We start from the raw sequence: 24,560 nt of genomic DNA on the forward strand, positions 1-24,560 counted from the left end.
GCTTGGATTTTGCTATTCGATGAAAACACTAAGCTGTTCGATGGCCTAGTCGGCATTGGCTCTCGGTTTCCGGAGACAGAATGGAAGCCATTGGCTTCCGTTAAACATTGCGGGGTGGTCTTTTGAGAAATGCGAATCGCTGCTGAAAAACTCGTGGTACACACCAGGCATGGAGAAGAGAACTTTGTTGTCCGCAACCACGCCGCGGGCAGCGGGACGTAACAGGCGGGTCATCTCTTCCGTATATATCGCAATCTTCTCGTGCTGGAGTTTCACACGGGATTCCAGTGTCGCTTCAGCCCTCTATTTGCGGACGACTCTCCTGAAGCTGTTCGAGAAGGTGCTGCGGAAGATTGCCCACATTCTCAGGGTTGACTCACGATTCTTGAAACACGTCCTGACGGCGTCTTCTAAGCTGAAGTATATATCCTGCGGCTTGTCACTGGAGTTCCCGCTTTCGAACGTAGGAATCCTTTCATATGTTTCCAGGCAGTTTTCCGGGTCTTCAAACGATGATCTGCGGAAGGTCGTTGGCTCCTTCGGCTGTTACAGAACGATGCGGGACGCTGGGGTTACCGTTGTAGCTGTTTACTTGGCCACGAGCTTTCTGGTTGTCTCAGGCAGAAATGCGTGCTACGGGCGCAGGTTTTGTACGTTACGTCTTGATCGATGGTTCGGGTCCGCCCCGGTGCTGCTTTCGAGGTTTGCTGTCTTCAGCATTCGGGGTCCGGTACATGAACAAAAGCGCCTCCACCGCAAGTTACGTTGTAGAGGTGGTCGACCACAAAGTAGGAAAACTTTGAATGATGAAATTAACTCTTTTTGGGGCGAACTTGTACCCCTAAAAGCAAGTGATATTCAAAGCACAAATGTAGCGGCGAACAGAGTCGGCGATCATTGAAAAGCTGATCACCGGGCACGACCATCGGCTTTTATGCATGACTCGTCGAAGGTTGCAGCGTAAATACAGGTGCCCGCGTGCATTCCAGTAGGTACTGCATGGTTCTCGTCGCGCATCCGCTCAGATTACACAAGGTTATTGGATGAGAGACAGTGCTTAAAATGATAACATTTTGAAACTTCTGATGCCTGCATACGCATGTTGAGCCTAGTGACAACGTTCAGCATTTGTTAGCCTGTGGAAAGCGGCAATGAGAGAAATATAAAAAGTTCATGTGTCAATATTATCACCCAGTGTCACAGATGAACCGAAGACGTCGGTCTTGATACCGGGTCCCCCTCTGTCTGAGGCGCCCCGCCGGCACATACCCACCCTGGAGGAGCGCATGGAACGCCGCCTGGCCGGAATGAAAGCAGCGCTCAGAGTCTACACCGTGTTATGCTTTGTCGTGCTCGTCATTGGCATGGCCATCATGGTTGCCTGCGCCTTCAAGTTTTTCGGTGAGGTTTCCTTGCATTGCTCATAAAATATCTGCTCGCCCATCGGTGGCGATATAATCTGGGCTCTTATCTACGCCACTTTTTATTATCTATGTGGATAATTAGAATACCGTAAATTGAACCTATTGAAAAGGAAGTAGTTTGATGTTGCATAAGAAATTATATGATCCTTTGAACAGTTCAATGCACAATATTTGCAGGATCTTAGGAAATGAATAAGAGCGTCGCTGCTCGGAAACCGCGCAATTTCACGAGAACTAAACTGATGTCAGCACAGATGCCGCGTAGACCTCTACTCGATAGAAATCTGTTTTTGCTGATGTGATAGATGCGGATGTAGCCCAAAATAATAATCAGTACTGAAGACGTTTAGCGCGTTCCAATGTAGTAAGTAAGGCTCCACTAAACAATGGTACATTGGGCCGGTCGGTTTCGAGTGCTCCAGCGTGCTTTGGCAGCAGGCATTTCATTCTTCTGGCCGAAATCGAGCCCTCTGAACAAAGCGTGCTCGGCGGCCTTTCATTTTCAACACGGAAGCCCGACCGAGGTCTGCCGGAGTGTGGTTGCGTGGCTCCAGAACACCGCAACGTGTTGTCAGCCCTTGTGGCATCCTTTGGCGCCTGTGCAGCTTGTTTGTTTACAACTATAAAAATTCATTGACGAGTACAATACTCAATCCAAAATTTGAGTGCCGTTCAATACGTGAAGTCATTTCGTTATATATTGGCTGACGCGAACAATCTGTCTCGCACAGCATGTTCCAAACGGCGAACAGTGTGGTTGTCTGCCTTGCTAATCGGGAGATCACCGAGAGGCTGCGCCTGGGTGACGCGCGGGTGAGATTCACAGCAGCCACCAAAGACAGAACTCGGCTCAAGCAGCTCTTTCTTCCCATAGAGACAACTTGCTTTACTTTGGCGGCATATCACAGCCATTGCCGTAACACAGCCCGTCTTGCGTGGCGCCACATTTTTTTTTCTCACATTTTCGTTCTACCAACCATAAAGGCGACCCTTTGTCGTGGGGAAGTCGTGCCACCAGTGTCAGCGGCGACAACGCCTTAGGGATCGTCTCGTCGAGCCTTAGTTGTAGCTGCTTGATACCGCCCCTTACAGTAACAGTGACTTCCGTCACACGCCCTGGTACGGCAGACTGACCTCAACAGCTGACGCCATGGATCTGCGTAGCCCTGCCCACCTAACGGCGCCCTGCCCCCCCCCTACCCCCTCTCTGAAGCGCAGATAAGATCGCCGTTGCGGCTGCGAGCGCTTCCGTGTCTCGGCCTTTATGCCGCCGGCAACTGTGAGAAGGCCCTCTCCCCTCCACTCCACCTCCGCTTCCCAGCTCATTGTTCCTCTCATGGTTCCGCTGCACCCTCCTCCTGTGCTGTCGACTTTCTTTTAATATCCCGCTATGCTACGTGTTCGCCTTCATTCGTACAAAAATTAAATGGCGGGGGTTCTACGTGCCAAACCACGATCCGATTATGAGGCACGCCACAGTGGAGAGTCCGCAATAATTTATCACACCTGGTTTTTTTCTTTATGCGAAGCATATTACGAGAGCTCAACCCAGCTCCTCAGGCGCGGCGGTGTCGGCTTCAATACCACGTGACACCGTGACGTCACGACAGAGGAGAAACAGGGCTCCAGCTCGCGCCGCCGCTCGCGGCGTCGCGGCGGTATATTGGCGGCGAGGAGTTACGGAGTCGCCCTCTATCGGAAGCGCCTCGCTGCCGTAGTATGAGGGATCACGTGGCGCGCTCCTCATAGGTTTTGCTGTCAGCGCTCACTGAAAACACCACGCGCGAGCTCTCCCGGACATTTCTGTAAGTACTTTCGACACGAGAGAAGTTTCTTACTGTCTAAATAATAATCTTGGGCAAGCTGAAAGCACACAATCGTTTACAGCCGCTATCTCTTTACTGAATACGTACAGTGAACGCCACTGCGCGCGGTCGCCGCGATGGAGTCTCCCGAACCGGCTTTGTGCGTGAAAGGTAGATAAACGCTGAGAGCAAACTATGTGAAATATGTTGTTATAGTGTTTGTATAACTAAATGGAGCGTAATAGAATGAAGCCTCAATGCAGCGATCGCGCAGATTCGCAGCGACCGACTGCGCGTCAGCATACTTGTCCACGCACTGTTTCGCTTTCTCCGCGCGCGCGTTTTCGCACCGTGCTATGAGCTTTAGGCCGCAGAATATGAGCATTTGACAGTATAGAGACAACCATTGTTGCGTGGGCGCTATCAGAGCTGTTCAAAAATAATTTCATTGTAGAGACTTCGACGCCCACGGGGACTGTGATGTGCCGTCGCGACGATGCAATCGTTTTTTTCTTCTAAGTTCTTTGACCTTTCAATACTATTTCTCGAGTTGCGTCGCACTGTATGTTTATCGGCGTTCTCAGCGTGCAATTTCCCGCTGCTCCTTTTTTGTAATCCAGTGCATTAATTCATAACACAAACATGACCATATGCCACGCTTTCTTTAAATGTGCTTCTTACCGCTGCCTTTCCGCTCCACTGAACTTGCCAGTATCTATAGTAGCGACAAGTTCATAGACCAAACCATTATGACATTAGTCGGGCAGCGGACTCAGGCGAGCGTCTCAGTGCGCGTTTCCAGAACATCGCAGACCGGGCGCCGTAGCAGAAATCTTCCTCGCGTCTGTGCTTGCTGCATACCCGAATTGTAGCCGACGACTGCCGGTTTTATGTTTCGCGAGCCAAGCTTCACACAGCTTCTTGTCCTGCGGCTACGCGTGAATAAGGCCGACACCGGCCTCCGTTACGTGCGGCCGGCCCTGCGGCACCGAGCAGTAGCCTGCCATGTTGCGCGCCTTCAAAGGCAGCCACTACCCATTGTAGTGCTTTCAAGCGTTGTAAAGGAGACACTCGAAGCGGGAAAATTTCGCCACTAAATGAAAACCGCAACGTACGAGGGAATTTAAACTCGTTTTCAGCTCGCTTCGGCGCGCCCGAAGCAGCCGACGCGGCCGCTATGTCCACGTGATCCCTCCTAGCACGTCACGCCGACGGTGGCGCCAGCTTTTCCAGTGGTGGAGCTCGAGGCCAATAAGCAGCTGCGCTTGCCTCTGCTAGACACTCACGAGGTGAGATGCCTCCTGGAGACAGAGCGGCTCGTTGGAATGAGAAGCGAAGGTTGCGGCGTGCTACAGAGACTGATTTTCTAGGTGGCTTTGGCTCAACTCTTGCAAGATGGGCTGGGTGGCAATCGAACCAGGGTCTCCGGAGTGTGAGACGGAGACGCTACCACTGAGCCACGAGTATGATGCTTCAAAGCGGTACAAAAGCGCCTCTAGTGAATGTGGTGTTGCCTTAGAAACGAGCTGTTTCTAAGGCTCAGGCGTGCGTCGCTTGCTCAGGCACACATTTCGTTGCCGCGCCGAACGCTGCGTTGCTCGACGCTCAACGCGTCCAATGCGGGGCGCGTAGTCGCTGCGCCGTAGCCCATTGTCTAACACCCCTTGGCGGGTCGACGGGAACGCTGTCGCGTTCCACTCTTGAAGGCGAAGCAGAGTAACGCATGAGTTGTTTCTTCGTCTAGCCGAACCAAATATAGCCAAGCAACAGCAGTTCACCAGGCTAAACAGTGGTTCAACAACTAAAATAAAGGCTAGTATGCTTCGCATCCTGGGCTTAACCTTAGGTAAGCCACAGCCATTTTTTTACCGTGTACCTAACGTAAGTACACGGGTGTTTTCCCATGTAAGCCCCATCCAAATGCAGCCGCGGTGACCGGGAATCGATCCCGCGACCATAACCAGCAAGCAACCAGGGCAGGTGATTTCATTCTTCGCGGCGCTCGTTCGCTCGGCTACATCGCCTTCGTCGTGGGACAACGCCAATACTCGCCGAAGGAACCGGCTCCTAAGAGCTGTTCTCTACAACGTGCTGACGTGTTTCCTCTTCCGCTCTATGACTGCACTGTCAAGCGGTGCAGGTCCAGCTGGGTCATGCTTTTTCTCCTTTCGATAAAAAGCCGGCTTTGTATCATTCAGATCCAAGCAAGAGCGTGGTATAGAGCAGCCGAATGTACCATACATGGAGGCGACAATGGAAACCAGCGCTTCCTAGTAGGCGCTACGCCGTGTTCAGTGTGGAACTAAAGTACGCTGACACCGCCCTGTAGAGCTAACACAGAAATGGTACAAAACATTGAGCAATAACATACGCGCGTCTGGGTCAGGGTTTAGTTTCGCCCGATGTATCCAGTCAATGTCTACATATGGCATGCTCGAGATCAGGAGATTAAGCGCTCCTGCGTTCAAGCATGTCGTTTCTAATGCTGTATTCGGATGGTCATTTTCGAGCGCTTTATAATAAAGGGCTCTAAAAAGTAGGCACGCGTTCGGGTGGTAGAAGTCGTGCGCTCAGACTACCTTCGGATTGTTCTTTCGGAGCGTAAGCCTCCGAATCGGAGCGCTCCCAACCACTCCGATTTCGAAATGACAGCGTTGGCGCGATCTGGCCGGGAGGAGCTTCATGTGACACTACTGAACGTGGCTCGCCGCGGTTTCTGCAAGTGTCTGCTCAAGTTACGGTTGGCTATAGTGCGGTAGAGTGTCCGCACTGGGCGGCTGCGTTGAGGCAGTTCCGAACTCGATGACGTCATTTGTAAATGTCGCGCACGAGTGCTTACGAGGCGGCTTCCCGCACTTCCTGCGTACTTGCGCCAACGGCGGGCTGCTGTGACATCGCTCAAGCATTCGGTTGGTACACTGCCTCTCCCGCTCATATTGTGCGCTGCGCCTGTATTTGCATACTGTGAGCCAGAGGACCAGAGCCGCCGACCGATTACACCATAAGTTAATCAGAATGGCACACGTGTGGCGCCTGGTAAGCGGCAAGCTTTTTACCGCAAAATCGAACCACGTGCTACTCAAGCTGTTCTCGCTAAGGTTGTTTATGATGGTACTACTGTAACAATGTGAAGCTTTAGCGCTGAGTGCCTGCAGATAGTTCTATCGGTTTTATTTTACCATGCGTAATGGCCTTGCATCTGCAAGCTAGTTGGATCAACAGTGTACGTGTGTGGAGCGTAACTCTATAGTCTGGCGTTGCTGGCGGACTTCGCGGGTTGTAGCAGTCAGCTCCAACGGGATTCCGTTACGGCTGGGAGCGTCAGATATTTAAACACATGAAAAGACGCTGAAGTTATTCCCGCTGGTGTTCCCTGTGCACGGTTGAATTTCTAAATCACACTATATATGGCTTCAAATAGTGAGCTGTGGACGCTTTGAGGAATTGTCTGGCGTTGTGAAGGATATTATTGGCCTTAGTGAGGTTAGTCGAATTTGCGAGGCTCACACAGCGCTGAGTAACGGCCACGTTCTCTACAGAGGTCTTCCAAATGAGAGAGATAACGGGGCCACGCTTCTAATTTATGAAGACATAGTGGCCAACATTGACGAGTTCTACAGCGGTAATAAGAGGGAAGTAGACGTTGTAATACAACTGAATAGGAGAAATATAGAATAAAGTTATAGCAGAGCAAGTCTAAAGATATCGATTGAAGACCGCTTCAAAATCCAGTCATGATGATGAAGCACAACAGTTTGATCAAGGTATTGAATTAGGAATGAAAAAGGTGCAAACTAAGTATACTGTAGTAATGAGTGACTTCAATGTAAACGTGGGGGAAAAGCAGGCCGAGCAAAAAGCGATTGACAACTATGGCATAGATTCTAGGAACACTTGAGAAGAAGTGTTGGTAAAATTTGCTGAAAAAAGTAGAGTACGAATATCGAATGCTTTCTTCAGTAACCGCCATAACAGGGAGTAGACCTGTAAACGCCCTAATAGGCAGGTTGCGAACGTAGTTCCCGCGCCTACTAGGGCGCCCCTCGAGGCGGCGAGCGCGGAAACGGCAGGATACGACCGGCCCGCTTGCGTTCGGAAAGCCTGTCTGTGCACTGTTTCGCGCGTAGCTGTTGCCTTTTCTGAGCAATGCCGAAGTGCAACCCGAGCTGTTGAGTAGTGGGCTGCAACAGCACGTACACCAACTCACGAGGAACAAAGTTTTACAGGATTCTAAGCCGACCGTATGAAGCAGAACGGCGTAAACACTGCATAGCGCTCGTCCGACAACATAAGCTGTTTTATGTTCCGGCGTTATGTCAAGTGCGTTATAACGCTGAATTCTTTGCTTTTACAGCAATGATGGCAGCAACGGGACACCTACAGTCAGTAGCGTAGCTAGGTCGTCTGGCACCCGGGGCCCATAGGTCTTCTAGCTGTCCCCCTCCCCCTCCACCGGGTTTATTGGAGGAAGGCGAGGATATCAACAATTTCCGTGTGTCTCCAGACGTATATGACACCCCCCCCCCACCCTTCTGGCCCCTTGCACCCGGAGCCCACGCCCTCCCCCCCCCCCCTTTGCTACGCCACTGCCTGCAGTGCGTACCAGGATATGCATCAAAGTAGTTTGTTCCCACTTTGTCCCGCAGTGAAGCTGTGGAACTCTTTCCCAATCCTCTCCCATTCAAACAGCGCTAGGGCTTGCTGAGAGATTTGAGGAGGGGTTGCAGCCGGCTGAGCTGGCATACACTCTTCTGCGCCCAGCTTATCAACGAAGGGGCAGATGAGATCACAAAAATTTTTGACAACGCGGTTTATTGGAACCTCCTTTGCACGCACTGAAAAATCGCAACATAAAAGTATCGCACTTCCAGTAACTTGGGCGAAAATATTTTCCCAGCGTAGTCTAACACAACTGGTAAGTTCATCCCCATTTTTTTGTGTTTGGGGAGAGCAACGTTAGAATACCTCTGGTAGGTCTTACGAGTCGTTCGTACGCCCCACGTTCTTGGATGAGATGTTTTTGATTCGTATTTGCCGTCCTGTATGTACAGGGAAACTACAGCGGCATCCTTGCACTTCCCTGCGATGCCAGCACGGCAATCGCAGCTCCCCGCTAGGATTTGTCTGCTGTCGCCGATCTTTAAGAATCAATTTCGCTTACAATTTCATGCGTCCACACCGTAGATAACGAAGTAACTTACGCTGAGCTTCACGCATCTTGCTGGTGCATTATTTTTCGTTTGCGGAATAAACCTAGCAGTCACTTCCTATCAGTGCGAGTTCAACACTTTCCTCACGTCGTAGACGTGCCCCACTTCAAATGGACGACTTCCTTTCTCTAAATTCTTTTCACGAAAAAAGCTATGAAGATCTTGTAATTCCCGAAACCCGGTTAAAATTAATATCGGCACGCTGTTTCGCACCATCGCTACCGTTTGACAGGGCGCCAAACACGCAGCGCGGGCTGCTGACGCCGTGAGTAATCCTACCACATTCGCGCAACTATTCGTCAGGTGGCGCTAGGGGTCGGAAAGACAGGGCGCCGCCTAGCACTTGCAACGTGCCCATGGACGAACAAGTAATGATCCACCCGGGTGGATCGTGAAAAAGTGATTTTATACTCTCTGCCTTTCCCAGCAAAGGGCAGGATGTACAAGGTTAGGTAAGGTAAAGGGCTGTGAAGATGGGATAGTGGGGTTTAGGGTGGCTCTCTATTTGAAAAAAGAGTAAAATTAGCCAAGCAGAAACATGCCAACATATACGCAGTAAGAGTAAAACTAGACGAATACAGGCTGGTGGTTGCTAAAAAATGTGCAGCTTCCGAAGAAGTTAACTCAGAGGCAATGAATGAAACCTTAACTAGGCTCATTTAAGAAGCACCAATTGAAGTTGGAGGTAAGGCGCCAAGGCAACCACTAGGCGAGATCTTACAAAACAGGACCTAATATAAAAACGACATACCATGAGTGTCTATAAATCAAGAAATCACAAACAATTAGTCTATGAAATCTGATAAACACAGGGAAGTAACTCATGTTCGAGATTATAGCGTCAGAGCCATTGAAGAAGCAAAAAAAATAGCCGTAGCATGAAATAAGAACATATCTTGAAATCAGAACACAGCAAGATGCATGGAGTGAAAGATAAGCAGGGTAATGCAATCAGTAATTTTGATGATATAGTAAAAGCATTGGAATAATTCAATGCTGACCTGTAGAATACCCAAACCACGCTACCTTTAATGGAAGTAGTGATGAGCACAACACAGAAGCTCCTTACATTGCTAGCGATAAAGTTAAAACGGCCTCGCAAGACTTGTCCCAGGGAAGGCTGCAGAATATGGAATGGCAGTGGATTTATTCAAAGATAGAGTATTTGTGTTGTTGGGGCCCTTTATAAGCAACGCCTCACGACTTCAAGGGTACCTGAGAAACGGAAGAGTGCCAAAATTTTAATAATCCATAAGTAGAGGTACCTTAAAAAATGAAAAATTATAAGTCGATTAGCTTGCTTTCAGTAATGTATAAAATGTTCACCAACATAATTTTCAATCATATCAGTGAAAGACTGGACTTAAATCAACCAACAGACCAGGCTGGTCACAGGATGGGATATTCTACAATGTATCCTGCTCATATGATCAAGTCGGTAATTGAGAAATCTGCCGAGTACCACCAGCCTCTTTATAAGGTTTTCATTGAGTATGCAAGGACATTCGATACAGCACAGATACCAGTACTCATGGAGACATGACGTGAGGAAGGAGTGCAGGAGGCATACGAGATTACCTTTGGAAATATGCACAAAGCTTTCATTTCTTCATGCCTTCATTCTCGTGAAGAAAATTTGGAGGATGCTTAAGTTTCGTCTTTAAGAGTGTAACGCGATTGCATTCAAAGGTCCCTGACTGCGTCTCTGCTTCCCGGCAACTAGAGCGTATGTAACTGCAATCTTTACCGGGAAACGCTAGCCGCGAACGCTATGAACGAAGGCTGGCTTTGTGGTAGAAACGCGGCCTCTTGCGTGGGCCGCCATAGGGTGGAGGTGAGCGCTTGCTGGAGGTATCGGAAGGATCCGGGCACGTCGCTCCGTCGCCCTTGAGGCACCCACGGGCCAGCGTGCTCAAATGCCGGACGCCGTAGTTGGTCTGTGAATTATGGAAACACCGGAAAAGGTTTTTTTTTAGTTTTCGTGTAACAGCATGTTTTATTGTATACTCTAATGACAATCCGAGAGCTATCGTGTCAGTGGGTTGTGTGTATGTCGTAGTTTACGATTTTCCCCCGTATTTTAGCTTGAGAAATCAAGTTAGTTCTGTAAATTTCTTGCGTCACATGGATGGCCGGGGTATGGGTGGTTTGAAAATATTTTTGTCAAAACGATGCCGAACGCTGGACGCGGAGGCGGGAGGCTGACGCCGGACTTCCTACGACACGGGCTCCTTAACGCTCCCGCTTTATAAGTGAGAAAATAGCTATCAAGAAAGTGGTCAGACAAAGATACGCATTCATCTTTACTAGTCATGGCATGCTTAGAAAAAGTATTCAAGCTTTAAGTCGGCGAATGGTTTGGAGTGAGGATCCGCGGCGGATATCTCAAGAGACATCTGCTTGCAGTGGACGTTGTCCTGTTCAGCAACAGTGGGCTAGACTTGCGGCAAGTGATTGAGGGAAAATACGGGGAAGACGGCAGATGAAAATTCAATACGATGAGCAAAACGAGAACAACATAAAAAAGGGAGCCAACGCTTCGACAAGAGGACTTCCTTTTTTCAAGGTGACATATCCTTTACTCAACAAAGTATATATATGTAGGGTTTTTCTAAAAGGGAGAGGGAGTAAGACAGGTGCGCGAGGCCACGACCGAGGGTGCGTTTGTGCTGAGGCTATGCAATTCAAAAGTAAGTTGTATCATTCCACGTCGGTAAAGGAACATGAAGAAGCGCCATGTGTCAGCCGGCAATGTGTTTTTTCGTGGAAGTGGCCTGGAAGCCGGGGTGAGGGGAGGGGAGGTAGGAGGGTGATTGTTTTCTCCGTAGGATGTCAGTGAGCTATCGTATTTCTGAAAAAGAGAAAAGAAGTGGCGGAAAAGGGTGCTCACAGATTTTTTTTTCACTAAAACGGAATAAATGTATATATAAAAGAAAAAGAAAAGAGGAAAGAAAACAAACAAAAGCACAACATAAGCACACCAATGAAAAGTAACTAGGTGCTGTTGCTTATAGCTTGACATTTCTAAATAGCTATAGCTTGGCATGGAATATAAAGCTCTCTTTCAAAACATTTATGCCTATTGGTATCGATGTCTTGAATTTATGAATGAGGCATGATTCTCAGTTTTTCCTGTCTCATTCAGAACAGAAATTTCGATGTAGGATGTAGAGTTTAAGTCCATGAAAGTTATGACCTGGTTGGTTTAAATGCTCTGCAACGGTATTGGGCAGCTTTTTAGCTATGTCCGCGCGATGTCCCTTTAATCTGACATTCATTGACCTTGAATACGTGTACGGTAGGGTGATTAAAAGACAGGACAAAAGAAGACACACAGGGACACACACAGCGCTAATGATGCGTTACCAACAAGCCCACATTGTAACCCTCGATGCATTGTTTCCTGCAGGAGAAACATTCAAGCGTTGAAGTCACATCGTAACTAGTGCAAGTAAAGCTAGCTTTCACTTCGTGCGTGTCATTACTGCCGGTGCTTCTCATTTTAACGTGACGTTGACGGTGCGTGCAAATATTGAACCTGGGGCGACAACATGCTTCTATTACGGGAAATGACGTCGCCTGATTTTTGCGTGAACGTGCCTTTACTGTTTCTGTCGCGGCGATAGGTCGCCCTTGGTAACACTGGGAACGCGTTCGTCCGACGTTCGTTACTTGATAACGTTGGGTGGTGTTTTCGTAAGATGTTAATATTTGAGAGGGTGTTAGAATATTTTGTTTTAAAGGCTGGTGGTATCTGATTCTGTTGTAGGCTGTTTCTTAGTTAAAGGACTGCCTCTCCAAACTTCACGCGACATCATAAGCCCTGTCTAGAGGAAGTCGTAGATAGTTTATTTCTGCTAGCGTTGCTTTATAGTCCTTTAGGTGGTGGACATATTCGTTCTCTTTGCTGCACATTCTTCTTATTCGCTTGCCCGACAAACATTTCTTGATTGCAGTGCCGCAGGTGATGATTGGTGTAGTCTAAATATTGGTGGCTATTCGAAGGCTTCCTCTGAAGTGCTGTTCTCAGTTTTCTATTTTCTACCTGGACCGTCGTCTCCAAACAAGGAGAGCGGGGAGCAGTAAATTTACTGTTCGGTTGAAAATGTTCGAAATCGTTACTTATTTCGGTTAACGTGCTTGTACCGTGTCCCAATTATTTATATAAATATGTCGTCACTATAACGCAGATAGGTGTGCGATATATAGGGCATTACTTTATAAAATTTCCTTAAAGGTGTCTCTTGAAAATGTTGCCTCACGTGGAAGAGAATTGTGTTCTCATGGTAGTGCCGGAAATTTTCAAGTTGTGAATAGAGTTGAATTCGAAATAGTTAAGCGTGATAACTAGGCAAACTTCACGCGCGTGCGCTTGGGAATTGCCTGCGAGAGATCCCGACCCGGCTTCAATTCCTTCACTCATGGGTATGTTAGTGTAAATGGCAGAAACATGCAAAATCACTAGAATAACGCGGTTGGAAAAGATTGGGTTGGCGAGAATACTGTCGACAATACGAAGGAAATAGGATGTCTTTAACAAGAGATGGGATGGTTGTGGGGATGTGTTACAGGTGGTGATTGAAGAATTTACATAGTCACTGGGTAAGTGTGTTGATATTAGACACCCTATAGACCGAAAAAAGATTTCTGCTATAAAATTTTCTTCCACGGGAACCTAATCCATTTTGGAAAGAAGACAAAAGCGGCCTACCTATTTGTTCTTGAGCATCATGATGTCCACATAGGGTGACTAGTTCTCTGGACACGAAGCCCGGACACGGTGGCCTCACGAGCTTCTTCGCGAGGCCACCGGCATCGAGAAGACACTGGAAAGGCGGAACCGAAACTTGGGCCGCCGAACGAATTCAACTTCTACGCCGGAGTTCAATCACTGGCCGCGGACGACCTGCGCGAAAGTAGAAAGCGGTCACACGTGAAAGATTGACAAGTACACGTGTGAGTATCCACCACCTAAACGGCCTTAAAGCAACGCTAGCAGAAAGAAACGATCCACAAGTTCTTCTCGACAAACTTATGATGTGGCATCGAGATTGGAGAGGCAGTCGGAATTAGCTAGGAAATAGTCTGCACCAGAATCTGAGAGACCAGCAGCCTTTACAAAAAATATTCTAATACATTCCCAAACGCAAACAACATCCTACGAAAATACCACGCGATATCATGAAGTAACGAGCATCGGAGAAAAACCTTCCAGGTGGTACCAAGGGCGACCTGTAGCCGAAACAGAAGCAGTAAAGACACGTTCGCTCATGCAACAGTTAGCCGACATCATTTCCCGCGTAATAATAGTAGGTTGTCGCCCCAGGCGCGAAATCTGCAGACCCTTTCAAAGTCACATTAAAATTAAGAGGACTCCAAGTAGTTACACACAAGATGTGAAAACTAGCTTTACTCGCTCTACTCTCGATGTCATCTATACACTAATGTGTTCCTTCTGTACCAAAACAATATTTCGGTGAGCCGGGTCAAACAACGTAAGATTAAACAGACATCGTGCGAGCACAGCTAAAAAGCTGTCCAAAGCCGTTGCAGTACATTTGAACTAACCAGGTCATAACTTTCACGAACTTAAACTCTATACTCCACATTCAAGTTCCCGTTCTGCGCGAGACACAACATACAGAGAACCATACCTAATCGATAAGTTCAAGACATTGCGACCAATAGGCATGAACGTTTCTAAGGGAACTTCGGCATATATTCGCTATGCCAAATTTTAAGCTATATGCAGCAACCGTTAGTTATTTCATTGGGGTGATTAGAGTTTTGTTTATTTTCCTTTAGTCTTTTTGTTTTGTCTATTTGTTAATTGCATTTAGGTATCTTTTTTTTTCATGAGCACCATTTCCTGCCACTGCTTTTATTCTCTCTTCCAGAGAGACGATAGCTAACTGAGGTCCAGCGGAGCATATATTCCCTCACCTCTCCCCACGTCGTCAAGGCTCCTTCCACAAAAAAAAAAACTAACAAACGGTCGACTGACACACGGAACTAGACACACGGAGTACCAACGTTAACACATCTTTCTTTTCAATTCTACACCCTCGCCGCTCACGCACCCTTGGTCGTTGCCTCGCCCAAGCGCCCTACGCCATCTGCCCTTTTGAAGAACCTTATCTATATATACCGTGCCGAGCAAAGCATAGGTCACCTTGAAAAAGCAAAATCCATTTGTAGAAACGTTGGCTCTCAATTTACCTGTTCTCCTTTTGCTCAACAAAATATTGCGGATCTTAAAGGAGAAAGTGTGAAAGTAGGATTGAAGACTAACATGCAGAAGACAGAGGTAATGTTTAATAGCCTTGTATGGGAACAAGAATTTATGCTCAGCAGTCAGCGTCGCCAATATGTGCTGGAGTACGTTTAACTAGGTCATTTAGGCATAGGGGACCGTAATCCTGAGAAGAAAATTTACAGAATAAAAATGGTTGAAGCGAATACGGTAGGCTGAGTGGCAGCGTACCACTGTCAATTAAAATAAAATTTTGCAATCTTTGCATTCTACCGGAGCTAACATGTGGAGCAGAAACTGGTGGTTCACAAGAAAGCCCGGGAATAGGTTGAGCATGGCGATAAGAACGGTGGTACAACAACTTTTACGCTTAACTGCAGAACAGTACGCATTAGGGCTGGTTGATTCTGTATTATGAGCAGTGAACGGCGCTAAACAACAGGACGAAGAGAGGGACACAGACCGCAGCGCAGGTACGGAATGGGTGCTAGGGGAAAAGAACCGCTGTCGAGTACGGCAGAAAATGAGGTTGGACGTTGAAATTAGGAAATGGGCAGTTGCAAGATGCTATTAGCTTGAGCAAAATAACAATAAAAGGAGATCGCTGGCAGAGGCTTTCATCCTGCACTGGACATGATAATAGACTGCTCCTGATGACGATGATGACCAATGGGTTACGGCTCTCTTCCGCAATGTTCTGGATAGAAATACGTTTAAGATTGTTTGCAATGGCATCACATTGGCGTCAACTTCCTAACCGCGACTGGGATAAACAGTGAGGTCGCGGGGAGAGTGCCAGCGCTGCGTCTTACCGGTTGATATACCTCCGATGTTGCTTTGGATGACCGCGCCATTTCGAGGAAGGAAATGTTATTTCGTATGATTCGTCATGTACGCAGAGACTCGACCGACTGTGAGCGCAGGCGGGGGCGTTGTCGCTCGACAAAAGCGGCGAAACGACGAACACTGTTCAAGAACAGCGCGCCTGTGTTTTGTTGGCATCGATGGGTGGCGCCTCGCCACCGTTGGAAACATTGACACTGTTTTGGCTTTTAGCCGCTGGCCCGCGTACTTCCTCCAGCAAGTTCCAGAGCATGATTACAAATATCCGCAGTTACAGAATGGGTTTGAGTACAGGAAAGGCTGCTTGATCCATCCTCCAAAATAAAACCGACGAGTCACAATAACTTCCCTCCGCGCAGCAAAAGAAAAAAAAAGCAATACAACAAACCGTACCATACTGCCGCAGGGAACGCGCGAGCTAATTTTTGCTTTATCACCAGTGTCCCACGTTTAAAGCACAATTTGCGCACAGCAGCAAATAAAACGTGTTAAGCTGAATGGCTGTGACATGGACTGGACTAGACACGGTTGACCACTTATACTTGCCCCAAAATGACTGCCTATTTTGTGAAGGTTCATTGCCACCGCGAGAGGCAACGCTGAGGAACGCTCTGAATGCATAATCAATTTCTTGGAAATTGTTCACATGGTGACACATGGGACATGTTCAACTAAAAGGGGCGTGATGAAGAGTTCGCTTTCGGACCTGATGCCCTTGCGTAAGTCGTAAGCAGCAGCTGGGGTTACTAAACTCAAATTGTGTAACAATACGTCACCCTCCCCGACGCATCACCAGTGATATAAAAATTTATTCTCGCTTATAAACGTGATCGCATTCTCTTGTGTGAAATAAAAGAAAACTGCTTTTGTGCCCTCTTGGACTATCCGCACTGGTTTCGTGGGAGAGAGCCTATAAGCAGAGAGCCCACAGCATCCGTCGCCGTTTTTATTTTTGCCTTGGAGATGTTTCCTAGCCAAGGCGGCTACCTGCGGTTTGCGTAACGTTCTGCTTTTCTGTGTGTATTTTTTGTTTCTTTCGTTCTTTTTCGCAGCACTTCCCTTCTCATCTGCGCATGCCGCACAAGGCGCAACACTTGTGCTGGTACCGGCAGCGACGTTGAACGCGCGAACACCTACATCTTCAGCCATCAAACAAACAGCTATTAAGCGGGCAATACTTTTTTAAATAGTTGTCTTAGTGCAGCAAGCCCGCGCCCACGCGAGGAAACATTCAAACAGAATAACTGAGCTGGTGTTCCTAGCACACACAATATTTCTACGGGTATTTTTTCTTCTTTTTACATGTGCAAGGTATACTAGATCTTTCTTCGGACGGAGCAGAACTGATTCCGGGCGTTCATAGTCAACACGTTCTAAGAACTTTACCTTTGCGTTGATTTAGAGATTACTTTGAAAATTGTTTTTGCGGCGCGTCAACCGCATAATCAGCGTTTTGTTTATTAACTCAGTTGAATACTAGTTGACTCTCAACTACCAGTCAGAGATGTTAGTCAATCCTGTCTTGTAATTTCCTTCTTGATGTCCCCCCTTCTGGCGCTGTTCCGAGGAAATATTTAACGCCAACTGGCCCAACTTCCGGTTCTCCTCGGTTGGATCCTGCATGAAGCGTCGTTTGTTCCAGCACTGTTTTATAAAGTCAGGTCGCAGCACTTACCAACAACACACTGAATGTTCGATACTCTTTAAAGTCGCAGAGTACAGCTTAAGAAGTTAACCAATATGTGAACCGATGGTTTGGCTAACTTTGCTAAAGTGTGAGGGCTCTAGTTCTTACCTAAATTTGAATGTATCTTTGTTAATTAAGACCTGTCTCTACATCTCTCGCAAAGAGGGAGAAATGCGGGAATCTGATGTCGAACTTGGCACAGTCTACGGTGGGCGTAGATTATAGGCCTAAGTTTTTCTATCCAATTCTCAATGACCCACTCAGTGGCCGAATCTATTTGTCTAAACCTTTTTTGCAGGCTGCTTCAATCCCTCGCTGTTTCCAACAATGAACAAAATACTAGAGAACACTACTTGCTACACGAACGACTGCAAAGAATTTGGTAAGGACATGAAAAAGCCAGTCGACATTCATATATGTATTTACTTATTTTTGTGTTTGTGTCTTTGTTCATCTATTTATTTACTTTAATTTTGGAGTACGCCTGCACTTGTGCCTACAGCGAAGAGAAATGCTGTTATGATGCATAGCGCGCTTTACAACTGTGGTGCCGAGCAATTTTACAGCCAGAGCACGTAAAGATTTCTTCCGCGCAGAGAGACGCGGCCGTTCCTCGGCGGTAGCAAAAAGTTGTTCTTACATTGGCTGAAATCCGGTCTCTATTATGCAGTGCGCCCAAGGTCCGTGCCAGATCTAAATTCAAGAAGACGGACAAATTTGCTTTCTTTAATCCTTTACGGTATTCGTTTGCGAGCTTATGTGTAGCCCGCAGGTATCCTTTTGTATCTGTGTTATTCCACAAGAGATCAACACGGGTCCGAAAATCAATATTGTAGATTTCCTAGAAGATTCTGTATTTTATGCGCATATGACTTGGTATTACAAAATTGAACCAGGCTTCTTTGCCAAATGGATACTTTAGGAGGAAGGAAACACCGAAATTTTTCAGTGTGGAGGCGCCATTTTCATGCACCGGACATTGTCTAAATTCACAACAATGTGAAATAGAAAATATTGCGGCTACAGTGAATTCATTTTGCTGTAAAACACATACGTAAATTAGAGCCATCTAGCATTGTTTGAGGTTTCTGTGCAAAACGGAACTATTTTAGAAAAATTGATTCATTTGATACAATTTTGAAAAAGCTGCTATATTTAAGAATTCTCATGTACTAAGCCCATGTATGTTGTCTGTCTTTTCAAATTTAGTGGGCTGTGAGACCGTAACCTATTGAATAATTTTGTTTAATATTGTTGCTGCATCACAAATTATCCTTTTTACAATTTGCCTCAAATGTGGGGAAATGATCACTATTAAAAATGAAAATAAAAAACCACGTCGCTTATTTCTCTCAACATTTCGGAAACAGCTGTTCACAGACACCGGAACGAGAACATAAAAAAAAACCGGTTGCATTATTTTCTCTGTAATACCAATATAGATGGTAGAAATTGGAGCTTCGCCAGCGTGCAGCAAAGGGCTAAGAAAAAGAGACATCGGGGTAAAAAGAATGCGCGCAACCGTGTGATTGCCTAAGCTTTACCACGATTGCGACAGAAGGACTTATAAATATTATGCAGAAAAATGCACTTAGTACAATACCCATTCACTTGAATCAAATAAAGATACGTCAAAAGAACAACTTTGCGTAGCTCATTTTGTTCAACAGCACATGTTCGTATCTTGCAGCGCAGATAATTTGTTCCTTCTGTGGTTGACGGTTTGGATCAGAGAGCGAACGGGTACAGCCGATATTCTGATTGACATTAAAGAGAAAAAAATGGAGCTGGGCAGGTCATGTAACGCGCCGATTAGAGAACTGTTGTAGCATTAAGGTTACAGAATGGATACCAAGAGAAGGGAAACGCAGACGAGGACGGCATAAGACTAGGTGGAGCGATGTAATTATGAAATTCGCGGCCGCTTGCTGGAATCAGTTGGCGCAAGACAGGGCTAATTGGGGATAGCAGGGAAAGGCGTTCGTACTGCAGTGGATTGTAGGCAAGTAACCGCATTTACGGCAGGTAAAAAATGCTCTCATATATATATATATATATATATATATATATATATATATATATATATATATATATATATATATATATATATATCGTGCAGGCTATGGCTCTGCTAGAGACGCCATAATATAACCTAAGATGTGAAGATGTGATGGTGGGAGTGGGGATGGCGTTAGTTAGGGTGGGGTTAGCTGGCAGATAGTGCCCGCGATTTCTCTGTTCTACCGCCTTCTTCAAAAAAAAAAAACAGAAGGTTGTTACATACTGCATAAAGAAAAGCCCACCATCCCTAAGAATGATCCCCACTTTCGGAAAGCCATGCTTTCGTAGCAAATCTGCAAAGAGGCGCGAAACGTCCTGTCTCAGAAACTTAGGTATTTCGGAAAACGCTACCGGTTCCTTGCGCTCAAGACAGGCACGTACCCAGCCCCCCCCCCCCCCCCTTCCAAAGTTAAGTGCATACCCCTCCCCCCGCCATCCCCGCGCACGCCACCAATACTCACACACATTCCGAAAGCGCCGCCAAATCAATGTTGAGACTTGACAGCTATTCGGCGCTCAACATTTTGCTGCCTTTTTCACTCCTTTTGGATGACGGTACACATCGGCATGTCCTAGGGTGTAGAGGCCAATTTTCTCATCTGTTCGGCTCCCGCGCCATTAACTAGGGATGCGTTCAGTTCTCATCATATATTCAACAGCCACGTGCATGGCTGTTGCTTCGTCAGTTCGACCTCCTTCGTTTAGACTGATTCAGGGACCAGGAAAGCGATTCGGTTCATAGTCAGCTGGTCTGTGTGCTTGAGGAACGAATTGCAGCCGGAGAAAACGCCCGTTGAGTATAACTTTTCCTTTTGCTTCATAATTCCCTCGAGTGGCGGCTTGCCACGACGCTGGCACATCGTCGGAACCATATACCCGCGAAATGGCTTAAATAATAAAAAAAAAAAATAATGCGAAAGACCGTCCATCATCAAACCCTGCAATAACCATTATTCCCCTGAGCAATATGACTGCCACCCGTTAGATCGTCTGGTTTTCTCTAATTGTCCAGCACTCCTTGTGCAAAATGTGCAACTGGAAACAAGGGTCGCAAGGAGTTGAGAAATCAAGCCAAGGCAACAGCCAAACAGGAAGGGAAATCGAAAACTAACAAATTTAACCATTATGTGTGAAAATATTTATGGATCAGCATCTTTTTATTTAAAAGGAAGTGGAGAAAACGCTGCAGAAAGTGGGGAACAATTCTGTGTGTTTTGAATCATGCATCAGTCGAGTTTCCTGACGTAGCCACTTCTCTGCTGTGCTTATGTAGTTGTTTTTCTCACTTTCCGTGGTGGGCGCAGTACGGTTAGAACCGCAGCGTTCTGTGCTCTACGTGGTTGTGCTGGACTGGCGGCCATGCATCATTACGGAACTTCCCAAATAACAATACGAGTCGGTTTTGGCAGTTCACTTGGTAGAGCAGTAAACAAGGGATCCAAGAGAACTGTGATTGTTCCGCAAATATATATTTCTCTATAATTCTTCCAGAACTAATTTTTTAAAAAGGCCACTATAGTCGTATACTACTTAAATCTCGCGCACGCCCTCATAACCGCCAACCACTGTTCCTCCGCGAGGCTCCGAATCATTCGTAATCTTTTCCAATACCCAAATAAGGCGGTAGCCACAAAAATAAAATTATTAGCGCATCATTTTATACGTTTTCCCTCGCCTATTATAGTGGAAATGACGAAGCCTAATTCTTTATTGAAGTGCAATAAAATGCTTGCTTCGCTGCAACTATTTATTGTCAAGTTTCACTTCAGCTGGCGATGAAATTTAATGAGTAAAACGGGCTCAGCAGTAAAATGAACTGTACCGCAGACTATTGAATATTAAACAATTATGGAGTTTTATGGTGCCAAAACCGCGATCTGATAATGAGGCACGCCGTAGTTGGGGACTACGGAAATTTGTACCACCTGGGGCTCTTTAACGTGCAGCTAAATCTAACTAAACAGGTGTTTTCACATTTCGTCCCCATCGAAATGCGGCCGCCGGGGTAGGGATTCGATCCCGCGAACTCGTGCATGCTGTGCACTAAGCAACCACGGTGGGCAGACTTCTGAGGAGTGAAATGCTCAGACTCTATACGCTTTGTCTATGTCTGTTGCACACCTCATTGCTTCCGTCGATGAAAAGACTCTTCAATAACAGCAGATGCTCCGGAGGTATTAAGTACGACGCCATTTTGAAAAGGCCACATGACAATTTTGTTTCCTCCTTTGATTGGCTGGTGGAGTAACAAACCCCGCGCAGTCCGTGTGCAAACACAGACATAAAACATAAAATAGGCTAAAACAGAAAATAAGATAGGACATAAAATAGGCTGGTGATGATGTTAACTGAAATCTTTATGTTGCACTTTCATTTGTTTGCCTGTTATTGGCAGTTTTCTTTCTGCGCGACTCCATATTTGATGTGGTTCCTTGTTTGCCAAGTAAAGAAGAGGTGTATATCACAGGCGTCCTGTGAAATACACCTTATTCGATTTCTCTTTTGCGGGTTTAAGCGTATTTATGGCGAATGGTGGGCGTTATTGACATTTGTACTAGTACAGGTACCCTCCCGCCTCGTTTGCATAGAAAAGTTACCTTGGGTTGCCCAACCTCCCCGAAAAAAAATCCTGGGTACGTGCCTGCTCTATGTAGCGGCGCATACCTTCTCTTGGGGAATTTTTTGAACCACTCTTGGATGATGAGGTGATTTACAAAGTGCTCATAATTCCTTAACTTTATATAAGAGGTAATTCGTAGGTGTTCCTAATTTAATCTGCTGCTTCATTGCGTGCAAGTCTAACAGATGGCGGTACCCACTGAAGGTTGAGACTTAAATGGCTATTGGTAAGCTCCGCAACCAAAATCAATGGCTGCCAGCGCACCCGAAACAGACGGAGTGTCCGTAGTTTCTTCAGGTTAACGGGGTGTTCCGACTACCGGAGACTTTCACCGTATTTAACTTCACTTGCTGCGTCTGCCGCCGCTTTCCATGAGCCCACTCTCCATTCTTCTGCACTGTACCAACACCTTCAAGAGAGGCGATTTAGTGCGATTGCAACTATAAGGACACTCCAAATGCATTTCTGCCGCCGGCGTCGCTGTCGCTGCGAGGTTCCGTATAAAGTCCAAAGTCGGCAAAGTCGTCGCCGCGTGCCGTATGCTGTGCGCGCAAGTGAAAGCATGCGATGGCGAGCCTGCGACCGCGGATCAGTCTCGCGCGCAAGGGGGAAGAACGTCTTTCTGTCGTAAATTCGTGCATAATGCACGAATTTACGACAGAAAGATGTTGTAGAGCCGCGTCCTTGAAATCATAATTCCAGTGCACCAAAATTGCTTTTCTGTCGCAACCATGGTAAAGTTTAGGCAACTCAGAAGCTTATGCACGTTCTTTTTAGCCGGATGTCTCTTTTTCTCAGCGCTTTGCTGCATGCTGGCGAAGTTCTCATTTCTACCACCTATATTGTCATTACAAGCAAAATAATGGAGCATGCTTTTTTAATGTTCTTGTTCCAGTGTCTATGAACAGCTGTTTACGAGACCTTGAGAAAGATTAGCGAAGGGGCTTTTTATTTTCATTTTTAAATTGTGTTCGTTTTCGTGGAAGCTTCACATTTTAGGCAAATTGTAAAAATCATAGTCTGTGATACAGCAACTATATTCAACAGAATTATTGAATAGGTTAAGATCTCACGGCCCACTAAATTTGGAAAGACTACATATATTGGTTTAATACGTAACATTCGTGAATATAGCAACTTTCGGAAAGTGTATCAAATTAAGGAATTTTTGTAAAAGACGTCCGTTTTGCACAGAAACCTAGAAAAATGCTAGATGGCGCTTCTTTACGTATGTGTTTCACACAAAACATGCACTGATTGTAGCCGTAATATTTTCTATTTCACATTATTGCGAATTTGCGACGATGCCCGGTGCATAAAAATGGCGCCTCCGCAATGAAAATTCTCGGTATCTTTTTCCTCCTAAAGTATAATTTGGCAAAGAAGCCAAATTCTATTTCGTGCTACTGAGTAATATGCGCTCAAAATAGAAAATATTCAGTCGAATCTGAAATGTGAAGTTTTGGAGCTGTGTTTAGCACTCATGGAATTACACAGCTCCGATAGATCAGTTCTTGAAATGAGCGTCGTTTTAACCGACAGCAAGAAGTGGAGCAAATGTCCTTTATCGAGCATGGAGTGTACCCGGGTACATCGATATAGTAAAATATTGACACCAGTGTGGATATCTTTTATCCTAGAAACACATCCTACGATAACTAAGTCAACTCGTGAGAAATGCACCAAGCTAATTCAAGCTGCAGAGCAATACGTTCAACTTCGCAGTTAACGCCATAAAAGTGTCAGAGTCCGCTTGTAACTACAAATATAGCCTGAAAACTCAATGTGTAGGCATAGGTAGTTTAACGGCTCTGAAGTATACCTGTTTGTCTGAATGGGAGTCATTTCTGCAGTCTTGAAAGAGCCTGGATAGACGGTAGCATCTACACAATGATTATCTTATTTCCATCATGCTATTTTCACTTCAGCATCATCGATTCTCTTTAAGCCCGGATAAGAACCACGTAACCACGTACACAGTGTGCAAGCTCATGCGATGAACATTGGTGACTACTGCATTCGCTGGCGCGCTATGCATTCTCTCGTGGTGGATGTTATAGGTTTATAGTTGAATAAAGTTGAATAAACAAACTGCAATCTATGTCGTTAAAAAACCGCGCTGTCACATTTCTCGCAACGCAAGGCAATGTGTTATTCATAGTTGCTACGTGTAGACGATTCGTGCTCCGTTAGCCTATTATTTGCGCAGGGCCCGGACTGTACAATATTGCTCGTAGCTGAGAGTCAGCGCTTGCGTTATAGTGCCATTTCGTGTCGGAGTCCTTCTTTTTCGGTGGTGCCTTTCCTGAAAATATACGCCCTGCTGGCTCGCCCAACTTTCAGTTCTTGGAAAGACGCTAACAATGTTCGTTCATTTCGTTCGCCCTTCCACCAGTGAACGTGTTCACAGAGTCGATGACAGACTCGATACTCCCGTGCGAGGACTTTTACGAGCACGTGTGTGGCGGCTGGCTGCGCCGCAACAAGGTTCCTCGCCACCGCTACTTGACCAGCACCAGGCTCGAGGCGCAGTGGGCCGTCGAGGGGAGCATCATAGGTGCGTGGCAACTGCGGAGTCGTGCTGCTTGCGGCGTCATTACGATTGTGCTCACTTTATCAAGAAAAAATAGCCACTTTCGCCTGAAGGCCAAGCACTG

The 24,560-nt window shown here is 46.4% G+C and overlaps 1 protein-coding gene across 15 annotated transcripts in view; it reads left to right on the plus strand.

Annotated features, from left to right (window-relative positions):
• Positions 1-24,560, plus strand: part of LOC135898235 (neprilysin-1-like) — a 521,227-nt gene that overhangs the window by 247,667 nt on the left and 249,000 nt on the right. For all 15 annotated transcript variants that reach the window (XR_011514790.1, XR_011514789.1, XR_010563291.1 and 12 more), the window contains exons 11-13: positions 1,196-1,401; positions 17,521-17,604; positions 24,299-24,460. Coding sequence is in view for 10 of the 15 variants with exons in the window: in XM_065427075.1 (XP_065283147.1) it covers positions 1,196-1,401; positions 17,521-17,604; positions 24,299-24,460 (452 nt within the window). In the remaining 5 variants the exon portion in view is untranslated. The remainder of the gene's footprint in view (positions 1-1,195; positions 1,402-17,520; positions 17,605-24,298; positions 24,461-24,560) is intronic.

Source organism: Dermacentor albipictus, chromosome 5 (assembly GCF_038994185.2).
Source record: "Dermacentor albipictus isolate Rhodes 1998 colony chromosome 5, USDA_Dalb.pri_finalv2, whole genome shotgun sequence".
NCBI lineage: Eukaryota > Metazoa > Arthropoda > Arachnida > Ixodida > Ixodidae > Dermacentor > Dermacentor albipictus.